Source organism: Lepidochelys olivacea, assembly GCF_965140295.1.
Source record: "Lepidochelys olivacea isolate rLepOli2 genome assembly, chromosome: 1".
Classification (NCBI taxonomy): Eukaryota; Metazoa; Chordata; order Testudines; family Cheloniidae; genus Lepidochelys; species Lepidochelys olivacea.
In genome coordinates, this window is record NC_140411.1 from 210049229 (window position 1) to 210071719 (window position 22491).

The window sequence follows — 22491 nt, forward strand, 5'->3', positions numbered from 1 at the left end:
TAAAAAAAACCAGAGCAATAAAGTAAGTAGCTAATGAGACACAGCATTGACAGCTGAAATTCATAAGTATCCAGTCCACAAGTAAACTGCTCCTAGTAATTAAATACAGGTATCATGAAAAGGTTCTGCTTAGGGCCAAACTTTAAAATCCTTCTATCAGAAGGACTGAAAGCGTTTTACATCCCAGATAATATAGAATAAGATTGCCCGGGAGGCTAGTCCAGAACAGAGAGGGTTAATTCTATAAAATTCACAGTCATGTCAATTGTAAATAATTCCAATGGGACTTGTTCAGATAGTACTGTAGCATTACTGAAAAACACACTGCAACTAAAAAGACCTATTATAAAATCCACCAAAACCTGAGACATATAAAAAGTTTATTAGTCATCACTGAGTTAAAATGTAAACAAGTTCTTTTTAGAGGAATCCAAAAATCTTTATGTCCAAGGTCTGCAGGGCCATAAAACTCTGGCTGAGAAAATTTTAAGCAATCTTTTAATTAATCACAGGATTTTATAGCCTCTCACAAACTGTATATTAAACGTTTACATGGTAGAATAAAAGGAAGTGCTCTTTGTATTAAGCAAGCTCACTAACTCTTCAGATATACCCCACTGGGTGAACCAACTTAGAACTTTACATCAAGTAGCTGTTTACACAAACAGTAGGCTCTAGAGCAGGAATCTCAAACTCAAATCACCACAAGGGCCACATGAGGACAAGTACATTAACCCGAGGGCCGCATCACTGAAACCTTTTCATACAATGATACAAAAGTATAGTCAAAAATGAAAAAAATGAAGAGTAATATAGTATGCTATTAAAAGTCAATGTATTAACTTTTAAAAAACTGTAATGCAAAGAGGGGTTTTAATAAAATATAAACACCTGTAACTATTCCTTATGTGGTCAGTAATACTGATGATGATCTATGCTAACAGTCTATCGACATAGGTGTAATGGCAGGAACTTTTTAAAGTAACTATTCATACAAAATATGTTGCCACTTTTAACAAACATTCTTCCCAACTACTCACAGCAAAGAATCATACATGCTGAACTTCATACCTCAGACTGCCTGTCTAGTCCATGAGCCGCCGCCCCTGCCCCGCCTCTTCCCTCCCGTTCCCCGCCCCCATTCCAACCCCTTCCCCAAATACCCACCCGAACCCCACCTCTTCTCCACCTCCTCCCAAGTGTGCCGCGTCCCCGCTCCTTCCCCCTCCCTCCTGGAAAGTCCTAAGCGCCATCAAACAGCTGTTTGGTAGAGGGAATCGCTGGGAGGTAGGCAGAGGAGCAGGGATGCAGTGTGCTTGGCTGGGGGGAAGGGAGCTTGGCTGCTGGTGGAATCGGCGCCTATGGCAGGCCGCAGGAAATAACTCTGTGGGCCGCATGAGACCCCTGCTCTAGAGCATCAATGCTGCATTCTAGAGTTCTATTTTCTCATTGATGCAGAAGGGTTTAAGCACATCAACTGCTGTGAACACAGAACCATAGGACTGGAAGGGACCTCGAGAAGTCATATAGTCCAGTCCCCTGCACTCATGACAGGACTAAATATTATCTAGGCCATTCCTGACAGGTGTTTGTCTAACGTGCTCTTAAAAATCTCCAATGATGGAGATTCCACAACCTCCCTAGGCAATTTATTCCAGTGCTTAACTACCCTGACAGTTAGAAAGTTTTTCCTAATGTCCAACCTAAGCCTCCCTTGCTGCAATTTAAGTCCATTGTTTCTTGTCCTATCCTCAGAGGTTAAGAAAAACAATTTTTCTCCCTTCTCCTTGTAACAACCTTTTATGTACCTGAAAACATTTGGGAGAACAGATCCCAGCTCTGTATCTCTAGAATTCATGGAAACACCATTAAAATATACCCAGAGAATATATTACAAGCATCATAAAGAAATCCATGTCCCAGAAGGCACCTTGCTCCTCATTTGCTTTGTCTACAAATAGTTCATATGGACTGATTAAGATGCAACAAAAAGGAAGCAGTTTTGGCATCTTGGCAACAGAAATGTTTTTAAAAGCTGTATCCAGTGGACAAGAGTTATTTTTTACTCAAATATACAAAACATAACTAATTATAAGTATTTAGCTCAATTATTTAAAAAAGCAATAAAAACTTTGCCTCTGCAATAAGTGCTTTAACCTACCTCATAATACATAGGCATGTCTTTATCCTTTTTTCCCTTTTGATTTCCAGCTTCCATGATCTGTAAGAAAAGCAAAGTGCAGTACTGTGTTTATTATCTTCATCAGTTTTTTCTTGATTACCCTCAGACTCCCTGACAGTAAGATATATTAGACTGGCATAATCTTCTAAGGCAGTGCTACTCAAAGTGGTGGTCCATGGACCGGTGCCGGTCTGCGAGCCATTGGCTGCCGGTCTACGCGCACATTGGAAAAAAAATGGCCGGTCCCCCACATCAGATAGCTTGAGAAGCACTGTTCTAAGGGATGTGGTAAAGGCTCCATCACTTTGGACATTTAAAACTAGTCTGGACAAAGCCCTGGACTACACAGCATTGACACAGGATGGATTAGCTTACCTAATAGGGTTGTTTTCTTATTTAAACTAATCTATTAATTTTAAATTAACACAGCAGCACTTGTGGCTAAGGAGGAAAAGGCTACCAAGTCTTCAAGAGGTTTTAATAATAAACCATTTTAAATACCTGTCCCAAAATTCCTTCCCACGATACCTCGCTGAAGAGCTTCCGCTGTGGCACCTGCACAGCAAGAGATAAGGCTTGTGTGTGGACTTCATCCTCGATTTTGTTCCCAACAACAAAAGCAATGCTAGGCTTCCAATTATCCTGTTGATTTTCCAAAATAAAAAATAAATGCATTAAAAAAAGTCTTATTTTTGAGTTTTAAGAAACAAGCTTGCATAGATTACTTCTTTACCAAAGGCAGCTGATGAAATCCATAATGTATACTGAGTATTGCCATGTATGCCACACTTTAGAACACATGATATAAAATTTAAATAAGCATAAACACGTTGTCCTACTTCTTTTCTCCCATCAGGTGGCAGCATTGTGCTATATAAAACAAAACGCTTCCATAATACAATGTAACAATTTCTTTATTGGTGAATGCTCCATTAGCACAATGTGAGCAATATTTTAGGGTGACACTTGCAGACATAGAATCATAGAATATTAGGATTGGAAGAGACCTCAGGATGTCATCTAGTCCAATCCCCTGCTCAAAGCAGGACCAACACCAACTAAATCATCCCAGCCAGGGCTTTGTCAAGCCGGGCCTTAAAAACCTCTAAGGATGGAGATTCCACCACCTCCCTAGGTAACCCATTCCAGTGCTTCACCACCCTCCTAGTGAAATAGTTTCCTAATATCCAACCTACACCTCCCCCACTGCAACTTGAGACCATTGCTTCTTGTTCTGTCATCTGCAACCACTGAGAACAGCCTAGCTCCATCCTCTTTGGAACCCCCCTTCAGGTAGTTGAAGGCTGCTATCAAATCCCCCCTCACTCTTCTCTTCTGCAGACTAAATAACCCCAGTTCCCTCAGCCTCTCCTCATAAGTCATGTGCCCGAGCCCCCTAATAATTTCCGTTGCCCTCTGCTTGACTCTCTTCAATTTGTCCACATACTAGCCTTTAGAATTGAAAAAGAAGCTGAATTTTGTTTGCTGTTGAAAAAAATAAACGAAAAAGAATTCCAAGTTCCTAGCCTGAAGAATTACGAAATACCAAATGTAACTTCCTAAAATTTAGAGCATTAAGATATTTCAAAACAAAACTTTTATGAACAAAAAGGCATATTACTATTATTCATGAACAAAAGTAATATTTACTATTATTATTCTATTTATTAGAATATACATGACAAGGGCAAATTATGCTCTATTAAAATACCAACAAATGAGCACCAGAACTACCAGGTTGCAAATGTGCTGACATATTTCCTAGAAGAATGTATGCCGAATGATATGAAAAAAAGAATCCAAACTCAACACTGCAGAAATACAAAACAAAAACAAAGTATACAGTGTGGTCATTCTTTGGTGATATCTCCATAATGAGAGTATCAAACTACGCTGGAGAACGAGTAAGGGAGACAGTTACTCTCCCTGTCTTCTGAGCGTCTTTTCCTTGAACTTCTTCCTTGTGGCAACCCTGCCCCTTGCCAGGGCCCTTCCATGGTCCAATTCATCTTCCCCATCAGCCCATCTCCAGCATAAGAACCAGAAGCAGTGAAATTAGAAGCATTTTGGCTGGGGTTCACACTGTGTGGAAGTTTGAAAATCTCACCCTTTTTAATCATATGTCCACATGCTCCAATTGCAAACCTTATAATAAAGATGCATAAGGCCTTGTCTACACTACAGGGGGAGATCGATCTAAGTTACGCAACTTCAGCTACGTCAATAACATAGCTGAAGTTGACGTACTTAGATCTACTTACCTCAGGGTCCACGTTATGCAATGTTGACTGGAGACGCTCTCCTGTCAACTCCCCTTGCGCTTCTCATTCAGGTGGAGTACAGGAGTCGATGGAAGAGCGATCTGCAGTCGATCCATTGATCACTGCAAGTCGAACTCCCGGTAAGTGTAAACAAGGCCTAAGTAAGGTGTTTCAGTGGTCAACATAGTAACAGGAGGCTGATTGGCTAGCCAATGCCAGACAGCCATCATTTGTAGGCATCACGAGAACAGCAGGTTTTAAGGAGGAATTTTAAAAAGAATAAAGTGGTGGCTTTATGAAATTTGATGGAGAATTCTTCCAATTCACAAAGGTTGGTATACAGGAATGTATGAATGTGTCTGTGGGGAAAAAAGGACATAATCAAGCTCAGCATTGTTGGCAGAGCAAAGGCAGGGGTCAACTTTGCATAAAGAAATTACATTTGATAGGTAGGGTGAGTGGAGGGCTCTCTCCTTGACCTTCCAATTTTATTCACTCTTCACCTCTCCATTTGTTCCTACCAACTCCTTAAACTGTTTTAGGAGGAAAATAACTAAACACGTACAGCTTGGCTAATTGATCACTGGGAATGAGAAAAAAAAGATATGTAACAGTCTACAAATATTTCACAGTGTAAGCATTTAGGATGGAGGGAGGGAAATGGTTCACTAAGGTCCACGATGGCATGACTACGAGTAATGGGATGAAAGAATGAAAAAGAAAACTTAGACCTTGTCTACACCTGCAGCGGTGAGTAGGGTACGTGTAGCTACACGCAACAGTGAAAAGCTCTGGCAGGGGGGAGGCAGCAGGGAAAGCTCTGGCAGCCATTTCCTTTTCCCAGCTGCCTCCTCCCTCCCAGAGCCCTTCCCTGCTGACAGAGCCTTTCATCATAGTGAGGAACAGCTCTGACAGCAGGGAGGCAGCAGGACATTACATTGCTACAAACAGCAGTGTAGACATGAGAGGCACTGCTTGGGTGTGTAGAGAGCCATGTAGGGTATATACCAGGGGAGCCAAACTGTGGCTATTTTACAGTTAGGGTGAAGCTTGTGGAGTCCCCCACACTTACCAGACTGAGAGGGGGGAGTTCGGGGCTTCTGCCCTGCGGTGGGGTGGTGGGGCTAGGAGCTTCTGCTAGAGGTGACTATACCTGCTGAGAGCAGGGGGCACAATTTAAAGGTTCACCCCGCCCCCAGCCCCCCGCCACACAGCAGCCTAGGTCATACCCAGGGCGCCATTTCAGATTTTGCTGCAGGCGGGGCAGGCAACTTTAACCGTGATTCCAGAGGCTACTTGGGCAATTGAAAACTCTTGTTTTTTTGCAGATAATAACTTAGATACAGTGCTCATTTTAGATAATAATTTCTAATTCCTATATAAAGAAAGAAAATTAAATAAGTATTAGACCCACTCAGCTCTAATACTAACACGTTCTGACATTTTGTGTCAAAAGGGACACCGGTTAGGTTTAAACATTTAATGTATGTTCTTACTTTGTTACTAACTCTTGAATACAACAATTGAAAGAAATATAGAAAAATATAGATTACTCTCAAAAAGAAAAGGAGTACTTGTGGCACCTTAGAGACTAACCAATTTATTAGAGCATAAGCTTTCGTGAGCTACAGCTCACTTCATCAGATGCATATCGTGGAAACTGCAGCAGACTTTATATATACACAGAGAATATGAAACAATACCTCCTCCCACCCCACTGTCCTGCTGGTAATAGCTTATCTAAAGTGATCATCAGGTGGGCCATTTCCAGCACAAATCCAGGTTTTCTCACCCTCCACCCCCCCACACAAATTCACTCTCCTGCTGGTGATAGCCCATCCAAAGTGACAACTCTTTACACAATGTGCATGACAATCAAGTTGGGCTATTTCCTGCACAAATCCAGGTTCTCTCACATCCCCCCCACCCCCATACACACACAAACTCACTCTCCTGCTGGTAATAGCTCATCCAAACTGACCACTCTTCAAGTTTAAATCCAAGTTAAACCAGAACATCTGGGGGGGGTGGTAAGGAAAAAACAAGAGGAAACAGGCTACCTTGCATAATGACTTAGCCACTCCCAGTCTCTATTTAAGCCTAAATTAATAGTATCCAATTTGCAAATGAATTCCAATTCAGCAGTTTCTCGCTGGAGTCTGGATTTGAAGTTTTTTTGTTTTAAGATAGCGACCTATCAGAACATGATACAGTTCTGTGGTGACCTAGAATCCTATTTTCGACGTCTCCGACTCAAGGAATATTTCCAAAATACCTCTGAACAGCATACTAATCCACAGAGGTCTCCCTACCAACACTACAGAAAGAGGGATTCTAGGTGGACTCCTCCTGAAGGTCGAAACAGCAGACTGGACTTCTACATAGAGTGCTTCCGCCGACGTGCACGGGCTGAAATTGTGGAAAAGCGGCATCACTTGCCCCATAACCTCAGCCATGCGGAACGCAATGCCATCCACAGCCTCAGAAACAACTCTGACATCATAATCAAAAAGGCTGACAAAGGAGGTGCTGTTGTCATCATGAATAGGTCGGAATATGAACAAGAGGCTGCTCGGCAGCTCTCCAACACGAGTTTCTACAAGCCATTACCCTATGATCCCACTGAGAGTTACCAAAAGCAACTACAGCATTTGCTCAAGAAACTTCCTGAAAAAGCACAAGATCAAATCCACACAGACACACCCCTGGAACCCCGACCTGGGATATTCTATCTACTACCCAAGATCCATAAACCTGGAAATCCTGGGCGCCCCATCATCTCAGGCATTGGCACCCTGACAGCAGGATTGTCTGGCTATGTAGACTCCCTCCTCAGGCCCTACGCTACCAGCACTCCCAGCTACCTTCGAGACACCACTGACTTCCTGAGGAAACTTCAATCCATCGGTGATCTTCCTGATAACACCATCCTGGCCACTATGGATGTAGAAGCCCTCTACACCAACATTCCACACAAAGATGGACTACAAGCAGTCAAGAACACTATCCCCGATAATGTCACGGCTAACCTGGTGGCTGAACTTTGTGACTTTGTCCTTACCCATAACTATTTCACATTTGGGGACAATGTATACCTTCAGATCAGCGGCACTGCTATGGGTACCCGCATGGCCCCACAGTATGCCAACATTTTTATGGCTGATTTAGAACAACGCTTCCTCAGCTCTCGTCCCCTAAAGCCCCTACTCTACTTGCGCTATATTGATGACATCTTCATCATCTGGACCCATGGAAAAGAAGCCCTTGAGGAATTCCACCATGATTTCAACAATTTCCATCCCACCACCAACCTCAGCCTGGTCCAGTCCACATAAGAGATCCACTTCCTGGACACTACAGTGCTAATAAACAATGGTCACATAAACACCACCCTATACCGGAAACCTACTGACCGCTATTCCTACCTGCATGCCTCCAGCTTTCACCCTGACCACACCACACGATCCATCGTCTACAGCCAAGCTCTGCGATACAACCGCATTTGCTCCAACCCCTCAGACAGAGACAAACACCTACAAGATCTCTGTCAAGCTTTCTTACAACTACAATACCCACCTGCAGAAGTAAAGAAACAGATTGATAGAGCCAGAAGAGTTCCCAGAAGTTACCTACTACAGGACAGGCCTAACAAAGAAAATAACAGAACGCCACTAGCCGTCACCTTCAGCCCCCAACTAAAACCCCTCCAACGCATTATTAAGGATCTACAACCTATCCTAAAGGATGACCCAACACTCTCACAAATCTTGGGAGACAGGCCAGTCCTTGCCTACAGACAGCCCCGCAACCTGAAGCAAATACTCACCAACAACCACATACCACACAACAGAACCACTAACCCAGGAACTTATCCTTGCAACAAAGCCCGTTGCCAATTGTGCCCACATATGTATTCAGGGGACACCATCACAGGGCCTAATAACATCAGCCACACTATCAGAGGCTCGTTCACCTGCACATCCACCAATGTGATATATGCCATCATGTGCCAGCAATGCCCCTCTGCCATGTACATTGGTCAAACTGGACAGTCTCTACATAAAAGAATAAATGGACACAAATCAGATGTCAAGAATTATAACATTCATAAACCAGTCGGAGAACACTTCAATCTCTCTGGTCACGCAATCACAGACATGAAGGTCGCTATCTTAAAACAAAAAAACTTCAAATCCAGACTCCAGCGAGAAACTGCTGAATTGGAATTCATTTGCAAATTGGATACTATTAATTTAGGCTTAAATAGAGACTGGGAGTGGCTAAGTCATTATGCAAGGTAGCCTGTTTCCTCTTGTTTTTTCCTACCCCCCCCCAGATGTTCTGGTTTAACTTGGATTTAAACTTGAAGAGTGGTCAGTTTGGATGAGCTATTACCAGCAGGAGAGTGAGTTTGTGTGTGTATGGGGGTGGGGGGGGGATGTGAGAAAACCTGGATTTGTGCAGGAAATAGCCCACCTGATGATCACTTTAGATAAGCTATTACCAGCAGGACAGTGGGGTGGGAGGAGGTATTGTTTCATATTCTCTGTGTATATATAAAGTCTGCTGCAGTTTCCACGATATGCATCTGATGAAGTGAGCTGTAGCTCACAAAAGCTTATGCTCTAATAAATTGGTTAGTCTCTAAGGTGCCACAAGTACTCCTTTTCTTTTTGCGAATACAGACTAACACGGCTGTTACTCTGAAACCATAGATTACTCTCTATCACTTTTTTGCAGTTCATCAACCTTGGAGTAGATCATTTAACTTTTGGAAACATCCTACTAGCCCTTTGAGTTATACCGCATCTGCCTGAGGCTCTAGGTGTGTTACTCCACTACAAATAATAGACTAGAAACTGACTTTAAACAGGAGTGAAACGGACAATTTCAAGTCACTTTCATAGTATTGCCAACCCCAAATGTTCAAAAATCATGAATCAGGCTCTCCAAAAATCATGAGATTGGCTTTAAAATAATGAGATTATGTAAAAATAATATATTCGGTGTTCTTTTTATTTACATTCTGCTTTTTGAGCCTTTAGGGTGTGCTGGGGTCACATTTTGAAGCTTTCTCCACAATCACAGCTGGAAACTTCATTTTTCTTTAAGACTGAAGGCTGAAATCATCACATATCACTTGACTCCAGGAGCTGGGGCTTTAAGAAAACAATAATTATCAGACTCTCATAACAAAATCATGAGAGTTGGCAACACTGCTTCTGTTTAAAGGCTAGCTACTTTCCAGAAGGGTCTTAAACACAACACTGCAGTGATTGAGTTGCAGTTTCCACAGGAGAATATTTTAAACTAAACACCAAGAAAATTCAACATTTTAAAATTCAGAAAAAAATTGAGACTTCTGAGGTATATCATGGTAACTGCAGGCAGGCAAGAAAAATAAACAGGCACAGGAGCTCTGGGCAGCTCTTCCTCTTGAAAAAAATTGGAGGGTCAAATCTTCGAGTCCTTAATCAAGTAAAACTATTGCCATCAGTGCCTCCACTCATAGACATTAACATCACAGTGAAGGTGTGACAACATGTGGTCAATAACTATACACGTCATACTTAAATATCTGAGCCATCTTATCCAGAGTTACACATCTTATATGCATCGGCTCAGGGACTACATATTCTGAACAGTGCTGAACGCAGATAAATAATACAAATCATGAAAATAATCATCAACTTTATAGACTTGGTGGATGCAATTTCTGTTCTTTGTTCTGGAATTGACCTGGATACGGCTGAAACCCTAAGAAGTTGAGGTATAATCACACCTGATACTCATACGACACTTTCTCATGCCTTCCTTTTCTCAAACTCAGAACAAAAAATGACAAAACAAAATGGTTTTCAGTTAAAATCTAAAATTGCCCAGCAGGCATTGCTGTACAACCCAGTCTGGAGCAGAACCTGCCACCCATTGGCAGTTAAGTGCTCTCCTCTCATCTGACACTCTTTCTTTCTTCAGCCTTCCTGACCTCTGTGCTGCTTTTTATACTGTCAACCATGACATCCTTCCCAATTACCTGACTGAGGCTGACTGGCCTGCAGTTCCCAGGATCCTCCTTCTTCCCTTTTTTAAAGATGGGCACTACATTAGCCTTTTTCCAGTCGTCCGGGACCTCCCCCGATCTCCATGAGTTTTCAAAGATAATGGCCAGTGGCTCTGCAATCACATCTGCCAACTCCTTTAGCACTCTCGGATGCAACTTACCTGGCCCCACGGACTTGTGCACATCCAGCTTTTCTAAATAGTCCTGAACCACTTCTTTCTCCACAGAGGGCTGGTCACCTCCTCCCCATGCTGTGCTGGCCAGTGCAGTAGTCTGGGAACTGACCTTGTTCGTGAAGACAGATGCAAAAAAAGCACTGAGTACATGAGCTTTTTCCACATCCTCTGTCACTAGGTTGCCTCCCTCATTCAGTAAGGGGCCCACACTTTCCTTGACTTTCTTCTTGTTGCTAACATACCTGAAGAAACCCTTCTTGTTACTCTTAACATCTCTTGCTAGCCGCAACTCCAGGTGTGATTTGGCCTTCCTGATTTTACTCCTGCATGCCCGAGCAATATTTTTATACTCATCCCTGGTCATTTGTCCAATCTTCCACTTCTTGTAAGCTTCTTTATATAGTGCCCATCTTCAAAAAAAGAGAAGAAGGAGAATCCGGGGAACTACAGACCAGTGAGCCTCACCTCTGTCCCTGGAAAAATCATGGCGCAGGTCCTCAAGGAATCCATTTTGAAGCACTTGGAGGAGAGGAAAGTGATCAGGAACAGTCAACATGGATTCCCCAAGGGCAAGTCATGCCTGACCAACTTAATTGCCTTCTATGATGACATAACTGGCTCTGTAGATATGGGAAAAGTGGTGGCTGTGATATATCTTGACCTTAGCAAAGCTTTTGATGTGGTCTCCCACAGTATTCTTGCCAGCAAGTGAAAAAGTATGGATTATAAGAGGAATGGACTATAAGGTGGATAGAAAGCTGGCTAGATTGTCCGGCTCAACAGGTGGTAATCAATGGCTCCATGTCTAGTTGGCACCAGTATCAAGTGTGGTGCCCCAGGGGTTGGTCCTGGGGCTGGTTTTTTTCAACATCTTTATTAATGATCTGGATGATGGGATTAATTGCACCCTCAGCAAGTTCATAGATGACACTAAATTGGGAGGAGAGGTAGATACGATGGAGGGTAGGGATAGGGTTCAGAGGGCCGTAGACAAATTAGAGGATTGAGCCAAAAGAAATCTGATGAGGTTCAACAAGGACAAGTGCAGAATTCTTCACTTAGGAAGGAAGAATCCCATGCACTGCTACAGGCTGGGGACCAACTGGCTAAGTAGCAGTTCTGCAGAAAAGGACCTGGGGATTACAGTGGACGAGAAGCTGGATATGAGTAAGCACTGTGCTCTTGTTGCCAAGAAGACCAACGGCATATTGGGCTGTATTAGTAGGAGCATTGCCAGCAGATCGACGGAAGTGATTATTCCCCTCTCTTCAGCACAGGTGAGGCCACACCTGAAGTATTGTGGCCAGTTTTGGTCCCCCCACTACAGAAGGGATGTGGACAAATTGGAGAGAGTCCAGCGGAGGGCAACGAAAATAATTAGGGGGTTGGGACACATGACTTGCGAGGAAAGGCTGAGGGAACTAGGGTTATTTAGTCTGCAGAAGAGAAGAGTGAGTGGCGATTTGATAGCAGCCTTCAACTACCTGAAGGGGGGTTCCAAAGAGGATGGAGCTAGGCTGTTCTCAGTGGTTACAGACGACAGAACAAGAAGCAATGGTCTCAAGTTGCAGTGCGGGAGGTCTAGGTTGGATATTAGGAAAAACGATTTCACTAGGAAGATGGTGAAGGACTGGAATGGGTTACCTAGGGAGATGGTCCTGTTTTGAGTAGGCGATTGGACTAGATGACCTCGTGAGGTCTCTTCCAACCCTAATATTCTAAGATTCTATGATTTAAACTTCACAGAGATGACATTGGGAGGTCAGCCTCCATTATCGGCAACAGAATGGCTGTGCAGAATTAAAAAGTGGCCACGAAGAACTAAGGAGGACTTTCTCTGTGAGGTTATGATGCACTCCGCCACTGAGAAACAGGAATTGAAGGAGTGGTGGGATAGCGAGAACAGGGACCGAAAGGAGACCGTGGCACACCAGAAAGAAGCCACGGAGTGGCTCTTAAATGTTATGGAGTGCCAAGTGGACACGCTCGAGGTGATACTAGTTCCTCAAACTGAGCAGCTTCACACCTGCCCTCCCCAGAAGCCGCTGTCACAAAACTTTCACATGCGCCACTACCCCTCACCCCCAACACACTGTTATCAACCTCCTGGCTCCACTCTCTACATGCAGCATTCCACTACTCCCGCCTCACAGTCCAGCAGTGTGGACTCCCACTACCCACTGCACTCAACACCAATCCCTCTGCAGTTTGGCCCTGCTGAAGTACAGCACCCGCTCCAAAGGAGAAGGTTGGGTATGATCCCTGGACATACACAAATCTGTAGCCGTCCCAGGACCCCTCCTCTTCTGGAGACCTTCCCTTCCCCCATCCCCCTCCCTGCTGATGTATTTTTGTCATTTGACTCTCTCCTCTGGTTGTTGTCTTTTATTAAAAGAATTGTGTTGGTTTGAAAGCAATCTTTATTCTATTAAGTGAAAGCAAAAAGAGCACTGCAAAGCAACATGCAATTATGTTAAACCCCCTTATTGCAACATGTGTACCAGTCACCTCCTAGCATTACAAGCACTGCAATCCTGAGCATAGTAACAAATATTAGTGGCTTTCAGCTTCAAATTGCTGCCTCAAGGCATCCCTGATCCTTATGGCCCCGTGCTGTGCCCCTCTAATAGCCCTGGTCTCTGGCTGTTCAAACTCAGCCTCCAGGCACTGAGCCTCTGAGGTCCAGCCCTGAGTGAAGCTTTCACCCTTCTCTTTACAAATATTATGGAGCGTACAGCACACGGCTATAAGCACAGGAATATTGTCATCGGCCATGTCCAGCTTCCCATATAGACATCGCCAACAGGCTTTTAAACAGCCAGATGCACACTCAACAGTCATTCTGCACTTGCTCACTCAACAGTCATTCTGCACTTGTTGTTGAACTGCTCCTTGCTGCTGTCAAGTTGCCCTATGTATGGCTTCATAAGCCATGGCATTAAGGGGTAGGTGGGGTCTCCCAGGATCACAATGGGCATTTTGATTTCCCCTATGGTGATCTTCTGGTCTGGGCAGAAAGTCCCTGCTTACAGCTTCTTGAACAGGCCAGTGTTCCGAAAGATGCGTGCGTCATGCACCTTTCTGAACCAGCCTGCGTTAATGTCTGTGAAACACCGATGGTGATCCACAAGCGCCGAGAGAACCACTGAGAAACACCCCTTGCGATTAATGTAGTTAGTGGCAAGGTGGTCTGGTGCCAGAATTGGAATGTGCACGCCATCTATTGTCCCTCCACAGTTAGGGTAGCCCATTTATGCAAAGCCATCCACACTGTCACGCATGTTGCCCAGAGTCAAGGTCTTTCAGAGCAGGATGCGATTAATAGCCCTGCACACTTCCATTAACATGACTCCCAACAGTCGACTTTCCCACTCTGAACTGGATAGCGACTGATCAGTAGCAGTCTGGAGTAGCCAGCTTCCACAGTGCCATTGCCACATGCTTCTCCAATGACAGGGGCAGCTCTCATTCTCATGTCCTTGCGCCGCAGGGCTGGGGTGAGCTCAGCACATAGTCCCATGAATATGGCTTTCCTCATCCGAAAGTTCTGCAGCCACTGCTCATCATCCCAGATGTGCATCACGATGTAATCCACCACTCAGTGCTTGTTTCCCGAGCCCAGAAACCGCGTTCCACTGTGGTCAACACCTCCATGAATGCCACAAGCAATCTCGTGTTGTAGCTACTATGCGTGGCAAGATCAATGTCACACTGCTCTTGCCTTTGTAGTTTAAGGAATAACTCCACTGCTGCTCATGACATGTTGGTCAGAGCAAGCAGCATACTGGTCAGCAGTTTGGGATCCATTCCTGCAGCCTGTAAGAGGCAGGGCATGCAGTACACAAGCCGTTGAAAGATGGTGTCAAATGTGGATGGAAGCACAGGGATTGCTGGGATGCGAAGAGAGTTAAAGAAATCGCTATGACAACCCAATTCCTGCTTCTCCACTTCCTAACCCACAGAGCCCAGCCAGGAGGCCAGAACCTGACATCCCTTCCCTCCCAAGCCCAGTCGTGGGACCCCCCCTAGCCCAGACACCTGCACCTTCTCCCCTGAGGCGGGGGTCTTATGGAAAAAAATAGTAAGGGATTATGTAATTAAAGAGAGTGTATCATAACAGGAGACCCAGTAATTACAGTCTTCTGCCTGTTTCTCCCAAGCCTGACCCCTTCTGCCCTGTCCATTCCAGACTCTCACAGTCCTGTCTCCTCCTTGAACATCTCTGCCTGGCTTCTCTTTCCAGTCCCAGTTTCCATCCTTCCAGGCTCCTTGTCCTAGTCTCCTTCCCCAATCAATTCCAGTTCCATCCCACCTCCTGGCTTCTGTCTGATCTCAGTCTCTCTCTCACACTGGCTTCCAATTCTCCCTACCCCAGTTCCCTCCCAGTTCTCAGCCTCAGTCTCCTTTCCCAGCTAGTCCTAGTTTTACCAACCATAATCCCTGTCAGTTGCCAGTCCCAGTATACCCCATCACCAGGTTCCTTGTTCCAATAAACTCCCTCCACTGCTTCCTCTCCCCTTCAAGTTCTGTTCTTTCCCCCTTTGCATTTGGGACAAGTGGCTTGGGCACTAGAAAGGGGGTATTAAGAACACACATGCACAAAAACAGATCTTCAGAGAATGTAGCTGACAAACTCTAACAAGTCAGTAGTGAGCATATACAATCTGAGATTTTTCAAAAGTTTATAATGGGGCCAAATTCAAGCATTTTTTCATTGGCACAGCAGAAGGTACATCCCTGACACCAGGGCAACTCTCCTGCTACCTTTCAAGTCCTTGCTTCAATGAAAGGAAATGCTACATCTTCCCAATAAAACAGTTATAAGCAGGCCAACCAATGGGAGGAAGGGCAGGGGGGCAAAGGGTGCAATTGCCTAGAGGTCCAGAAGATTTAAAAGGGTCCGGGGGCCACCAGCCACGGCTGTTGCTGTGGTAGCAGCAGTGGCTGCCGGGAACCCCAGGCCCTTTCAAATTGCCTGGGTGAGCTGCAGGGCTCCTAGGCACATGCGACTGCTTCAGGCCCTGTGCTTTGGGGGACCCCACGGGCCAGCACGGTTGGTCCCAGAAGTAACGGTGTCCTGGAAGTGACAAATCGTCACTTCCGCCATGGGCCCCGCCCTACACCCCCAGGGACAGCCCTGGCCCTGGCGCCCAGAATTGCTCTCAGTGGGCCTGGTTATAAGGACATTTTTAATATGGTCAAAACAATGTATTTTACAGTAATCTCATTCTTGGAAACAGCTATATTTACTGAAACAATTTTTGATGGGGGGAAAAAAAAAGCCTGCAGCAGAGACCTGGCATGGAAAATTTCAGCCCAGATGGTTAAAGTTTGGCAAAATTATAGGCAACTGAAAACAGGGTCTTATAGTGGGAAGAGTCTGGCAACTATAATTATAGGTGTCCTTAACAGCTCTAACTGTAATAATAAGAATAATGATGGCTAGCACTTATAAAAAATTTTCTGGGTCACTTTTTTTGTTTGTTTGTTGGGAGCTCCAACTCCTCCATGGTTTGCAGAAGGACATTGAAATTTGGATAGTCCTAGGATCAGAGAGGTTTTTTGGCTCCATGAAAATCTGTTCAAATTTAGGCAAATTATGTGCTGTTGAAAATTCCCATTTGTTTTTTGTTTTTGTCAGAACAGCTTGCTTTTGATGGCATGCAAAAAACCCTCCACTTTCTTAGCACTGCACATCCTGCTCCAGTATCACATTTCAGCATTTCACAAACTCAAACTGCAGATACAACATAAACAAACTGGATGCTCCTGGTCATGCTCCATAGAATACCCTTTGGCCTAAGGGAAAGTGCACAGCTCTAGAAGTACGTCTACACTGCATCTGGGAGCAAGCCTCTCAGCCCAGGTTCACAGACTTGTGTTGGTGAGGCTAACACTAGCTCATTAAAAATAGCTGTGTAGGGATTGCTTTGATGTTGCAGGTTGGGCTGGAGTTTGGGGGTGGACTTGAGAGCCAGAGCACAACATCAAAGCAACATCTACACAGCTACTTTTAGCACAAACCTCACTGACACAAGTTTGTGGATCCGGACTGGGAGTCTCACTCCTAAATGCAGTGTAGACATATCTTAGGACACCAGCAACTGTGAGTTCTAGACTTACTTATATTGACGATTGTGTACAATTCTAGAATTATTCAAAGCCCTTGTTATTAAGCAGTTCCTCTACTTAGATATTTGGTTACCACTTACTCAATACTCTGACAAAGTACATTCACCTGCAAAAAATCCTGCACACCTTTCCAATTTTTTGGAATACTAACTTTTGATAGCAATGCCTGGTTTGATAAATATATACATAATCAGAAATTTCACTCAATATAATAAAATCAGCAGAAACGACACATCCTGGGTAGTGTAAAGAGGCTCACTCTCCATTATAGTAACACACTGTTAAATAGAGAGATTTGATTACTATATTAATGTAGACTGTTTCTCTAAATGCAAGCACACTGTTGTAGTAATTATCATTTTGTCTCTGATACTTAACTTAGTATTTGTAAATCTATTAAAATGTCCTGAATACATCAACAGATAAAAACATACAAACAAAAACAGTTCCTCACACACAACTAAGAGTTTACACAACTAGAAGAATCCAGATCACTACGATGCTCAAATCCCATTCATTTAACCACACTGCCTATCAGAAACTGCCTGCCATCTTTGTCCTTAGTTATACTGTCTGTAAAATGAGGCTGCTCATTCATCTGTAACCCACTGTTTCAGTGTGAGATGTGTGCTCTTTTAGTGGCTGATTCACACACAATACCAGACTTCACTTGCTGCCAGCGAATACAGTAAGTCCCGTAAATCAAGCAGTAGAAGTCTATGCTGCAGTTCTGCATAATAATATCTATCTTTACCTTTTTCCTTTAAAAAACCCTAGAAAATTATATTAAAATATGCATAAGAACGTGATTAAGCTTGCAAATCAAACAATTGAAAGTCAGAAAATCCCTAAATTAAGGCTGCTCATCCATATGAATTATGTTTCAGTTTTTAACTGCATAATGACATACTCTTTTTTTCCACAGGACCCATCTCATTCTGTCTGCAGGGTGGAAAGTGCTCAGGGAATTAATTAAGACTATAATGTGAAAGAGGCTTTTGTTTGTAGGATCCCTGCCTCATTCCCTGTAGGTATGTAGTGAATGAGGCAATGGCCTGCAGAAAGAGAAAGGAAGGTCTTGTGGTTAAGACAGTAGAAATATAATGGGACAAATAATGGAAAGGCTGACAAGGACTTGCTCAATAAAGAATTAAAGGATGGTAATGTACTAAATGCCAATTTAACATGGGTTAATGGAAAACAGGTCTGTCAAATGAACTTGACAGCATTTTTTGATGAAATCACAAGTTTTGTTGATAAAAGTAACTGTTGACATAATATACATGGACTTCCATAAGACAGTTGAGTTAATACAGTATGACAATATGATTAAAAGTATCAAACAAATTTATTATTGCCCATATTAAGTGGAATACTAACAGATCTCAAAATGTAATTATAATGGAGAATCATTATTGAATAGTGTGTTTTTAGTGGGGTCCTATAGGGGGGACTGGTTTTCAGCTATTTATCAATGCTTTTTAATATTTCTATTAATGATCTGGAAGAAAATATAAAATCATTGCTGATAAAGTTTGCAAATAACATAAAAACTGGAGGACTGGTAAATAATGAAGAGGACAGATCACTGATCTGTCCTGGGTCCAGTTCTATTCAATATCTTCATAAATGATTTGGATAATAGCCTAAAGAGCACACTTATAAGGCCTCAGATGGACTACTGTGTCTAGTTCTGATACCAGCAATTCAAGGATATTGATAAATTGAAAAGAGTTCAGAGAAGAGCCACAAGAATAATTAAAGGATTAGAAAACATGCCTTATAGTGATAGACTCAAGGAACTCAGTCTATTTAGTTTTACAAAGAGGATTAAAGGAGAGACTTGATTACAATCTGTAAGTACCTATATGGGGAAGAAATATTTAATCATGGGCTCTTCAATCTAGCAAAGAAAGGCATAACACAATCCAATGGCTGGAAGTTGAAACTAGACAAATTCAGGCTGGAAATAAGGTGTAAAATTTTAACAGTAAGAGTAATTAACCATTAGACAATTTACCAAGGGTTGTGGTAGATTCTCCATCAGTAACAACTTTTTAAATTAAGATTTCATGTTTTTCTAAAATATATGCTCTAGGAATTATTTTGGGGAAGTTTTATTGCCTGTGTCATACAGCAGGTCAGACTATATGATCACAATGGTCTCTTCCTGCCTTGGAATCTATTGAAGTTTGCAGATGACACAAAGACTGGTCAGGTGGCAATAATAATGAGGACAGGAGGCTATTACAGAGTCATTTGGACTGCTTGATAAGCTGGGTGTGATCCAGCAACATACATTTCAACATGGCTAAATGCAAGGCCATACATCTAGGCAAAAAGAATGCTTAAAGCAGTGGTTCTCAACCTGTTTACCATTGTGGGCCACATATGCGGCCCAAAATGTGTTATGTGGGCCGCATCCAATACTACCTGTATGGCCCTGAGGATGTCACATGGGCCGCAGTTGTGTGCTGATTGGGCCGCAAGTGGCCCATGGGCCGCAGGTTGAGAACAACTCGCCTAAAGAATGGGGGACTGTATCCTGGAAATAAGTGACTTTGAAAAGGACCTAGGGTCATGCTGGATAACCAGCTGAACATGAGCTCTCACTCTACTGTAATACTGTGGCCAAAAGGACTAATGTGATCTTTGGATGTATAAACAGAGGAATGTGGAGCAGGAAGGTTACATTACCTTTGAATATGGCACTTGGTGAGACTACTACTAGAATACTGTGTCCAGTTCTGGTGTCCACACTCCAAACAGAAAAAAAAAAGGGAGAAGAATTTGAGGACTGGAAAATATGCCTTACAGTAAAAAATTAAAAGACTTTGGGCAGGAATGGAACTGGAGGGAAGGCATACAGCAGGCCTTTTGACCAGGGTACAAGGAAAGCATCTGTCAGTGAACCCAGGCTGTGATCCACTCAGGAACAAAAAAGATGACATTTTTTGTTTGCTCTTGTTGCATACAGGTGCACTGGGGGAGTTCCTCACCACTAGAAAAAGGACCTGGACACATCTGGGAGAAGAGACAACTTGTGGTGGCCTGCAAACAACCTGCTCACAACTTGCTCAGGTGGTCTGCCAGAGAGTTTTGAACTCCTGGAAGGTAAGCAGCTCTCAGGTTGATGGAACTGGTAATGCAGAAATTCCAAAGGAATCATAGAATCATAGAATATCAGGGTTGGAAGGGATCTCAGGAGGTCATCTAATCCAACCCCCTGCTCAAAGCAGGACTAATCCCCAACTAAATCATCCCAGCCAGGGCTTTGTCAAGCCTGACCTTAAAAATGTCTAAGGAAGGAGATTCCACCACCTCCCTAGGTAACGCATTCCAGTGTTTCACCACCCTCCTAGTGAAAAAGTTTTTCCTAATATCCAACCTAAACCTCCCCCACTGCAACTTGAGACCATTACTCCTTCTTCTGTCATCAGCTACCACTGAGAACAGTCTAGAGCCATCCTCTTTGGAACCCCCTTTCAGGTAGTTGAAAGCAGCTATCAAATCTCCTCTCATTCTTCTCTTCCACAGACTAAACAATCCCAGTTCCCTCAGCCTCTCCTCATAAGTCATGTGTTCCAGTTCCCTAATCATTTTTGTTGACCTCCGCTGGACTCTTTCCAATTTTTCCACATCCTTCTTGTAGTGTGCGGCCCAAAACTGGACACAGTACTCCAGACGAGGCCTCACCAATGTCGAATAGAGGGGAACGATCACGTCCCTCGATCTGCTGTCAATGCCCCTACATATACATCCCAAAATGCCATTGGCCTTCTTGGCAACAAGGGCACACTGTTGACTCATATCCCGCTTCTCGTCCACGGTAACCCCTAGGTCCTTTTCTGCCAAACTGCTGCCGAGCCATTCACTCCTTAGTCTGTAGCGGTGCATGGGATTCTTCTGTCCTAAGTGCAGGACTCTGCACTTGTCCTTGTTGAACCTCAACAGATTTCTTTTGGCCCAATCCTCTAATTTGTCTAGGGCCCTCTGTATCCTATCCCTACCCTCCAGCGTATCTACCTCTCCTCCCAGTTTAGTGTCATCTGCAAACTTGTTGAGGGTGCAATCCACACCATCCTTCAGATCATTTATGAAGATATTGAACAAAACCGGCCCGAGGACCGACCCTTGGGGCACTCCACTTGATACCGGCTGCCAACTAGACATGGAGCCATTGATCACTACCCGTTGAGCCCGACAATCTAGCCAACTTTCTATCCACCTTATAGTCCATTCATCCAGCCCATACTTCTTTAACTTGCTGGCGGATCACCTCCTGGCATAACTTTGTCAAATGGGCCCTGCCTGGTTTGTTTACATACAACATGGCTGCTGTGTTGTCTGTGAGTACCAACAAATTCTGCCCCTTGATATGCAGAAGGAAAGCCATGCAAGCTAAACTAATGGCCCTAAACTCCTTGCTATTTATATGGAAACTTAGTTCCTGAGGAGACCAAAGCCCCTGAGTCTTGGGGACCTAAGTGAGCTCTCCAACCTAGATCTGATTCATCTGTGACTAAAGTCAGTGACTGTTGTGGAGGGGCAAAGGCAACTCTCTCGCAAGCATCTGCAGGTTGTACGCACCAGTCCAGAGAGGACAAGACCTGAGCAGGTGCTTGAACCATCATCTCCATATGAAAACGGGCTGGTGAAAACACCGAGGCTAGCCAGCCTTGTTGTTTTCTGAAGTTCAGTATGGCCATGCTGCATCACGTAAGTGCACACTGCCATGTGTCCTACAAGTTTGAGGCAGTTCTGAACCATACTGATGGGATGGGCCTCTAGGTCTAGAGCAGGGGTTGGCAACCTTTCAGAAGTGGTGTGCCGAGTCTTCATTTATTCGCTTTAATTAAAGGTTTTGCGTGCCAGTAATACATTTTAACATTTTTTAGAAGGTCTCTCTCTATAAGTCTATATATTATATAACTAAACTATTGTCGTATGTAAAGTAAAGAAGGTTTTCAAAATGTTTAAGAAGCTTCATTTAAAATTAAATTAAAATGCTGATCTTATGCCGCCGGCCCGCTCAGCCCACTGCCAGCCTGGGGTTCCGTTCACCTAGGCCGGCAGCGGGCTGAGCGGGGCCTGCGGCCGGGACCCCAGCTGGCAAGGGGCTGGCAGCCAGAACCCCAGACCGGCAGCGGGCTGAGTGGGGCTGGCAGCCAGGACCCCAGACAGGCAGGGGGCTGAGCGGCTCAGCCCGCTGCCTCTCAGCCTGATGCCGGTCTGGGGTTCTGTCCGCCGGCTCCTGCCAGCCAGGGTCCTGGCTGCCGGCCCCACTCAGCCCGCTGCCGGTCTGGGATCCTGGCCCTGCCCACATAGAGTAGGTACCTACCTTCTCCCTGGTTCTAGCCCATTCTCTTCCTCTCTCTCTGCACTGAGCTGAGGGTGGGAGTGCACTGAGCACAGGTCTGGGGGTGAAGGAGCAGGCTGGGGGTTGGGGTGTAGGGTCTGGCTAGGAGCTAGAATGAGGGAGGGGGCTCAAGGTTGGGGCAGGAGGTTTGGGTGTGGAGTGCTTACCAGGGCAGCTCCCATTTGGTGCGAGCCAGGGCTGGGGTCGTGGGCAGATGCAAGGGTCAGACCAGGTGGCTGGCATGTGTGGGGGTGCAGGGGTCAGGGCAGAGGGCTGGGGGTGTGGGCTAGGGTCCTGGGGGTGCTCCCAGCTCATTGCCC

General features: G+C 44.4%; 1 protein-coding gene across 4 annotated transcripts in view; it reads right to left on the minus strand.

Annotated features, from left to right (window-relative positions):
- SPAG17 (sperm associated antigen 17) overlaps window positions 1-22491 on the minus strand; it is a 298248-nt gene that overhangs the window by 258472 nt on the left and 17285 nt on the right. For all 4 annotated transcript variants that reach the window (XM_084612789.1, XM_084612788.1, XM_084612791.1 and 1 more), the window contains exons 2-3: window positions 2684-2824; window positions 2162-2221 (exon numbers count right to left, since the gene is read on the minus strand). In XM_084612789.1, coding sequence (XP_084468915.1) covers window positions 2162-2221; window positions 2684-2824 — 201 coding nt within the window. The remainder of the gene's footprint in view (window positions 1-2161; window positions 2222-2683; window positions 2825-22491) is intronic.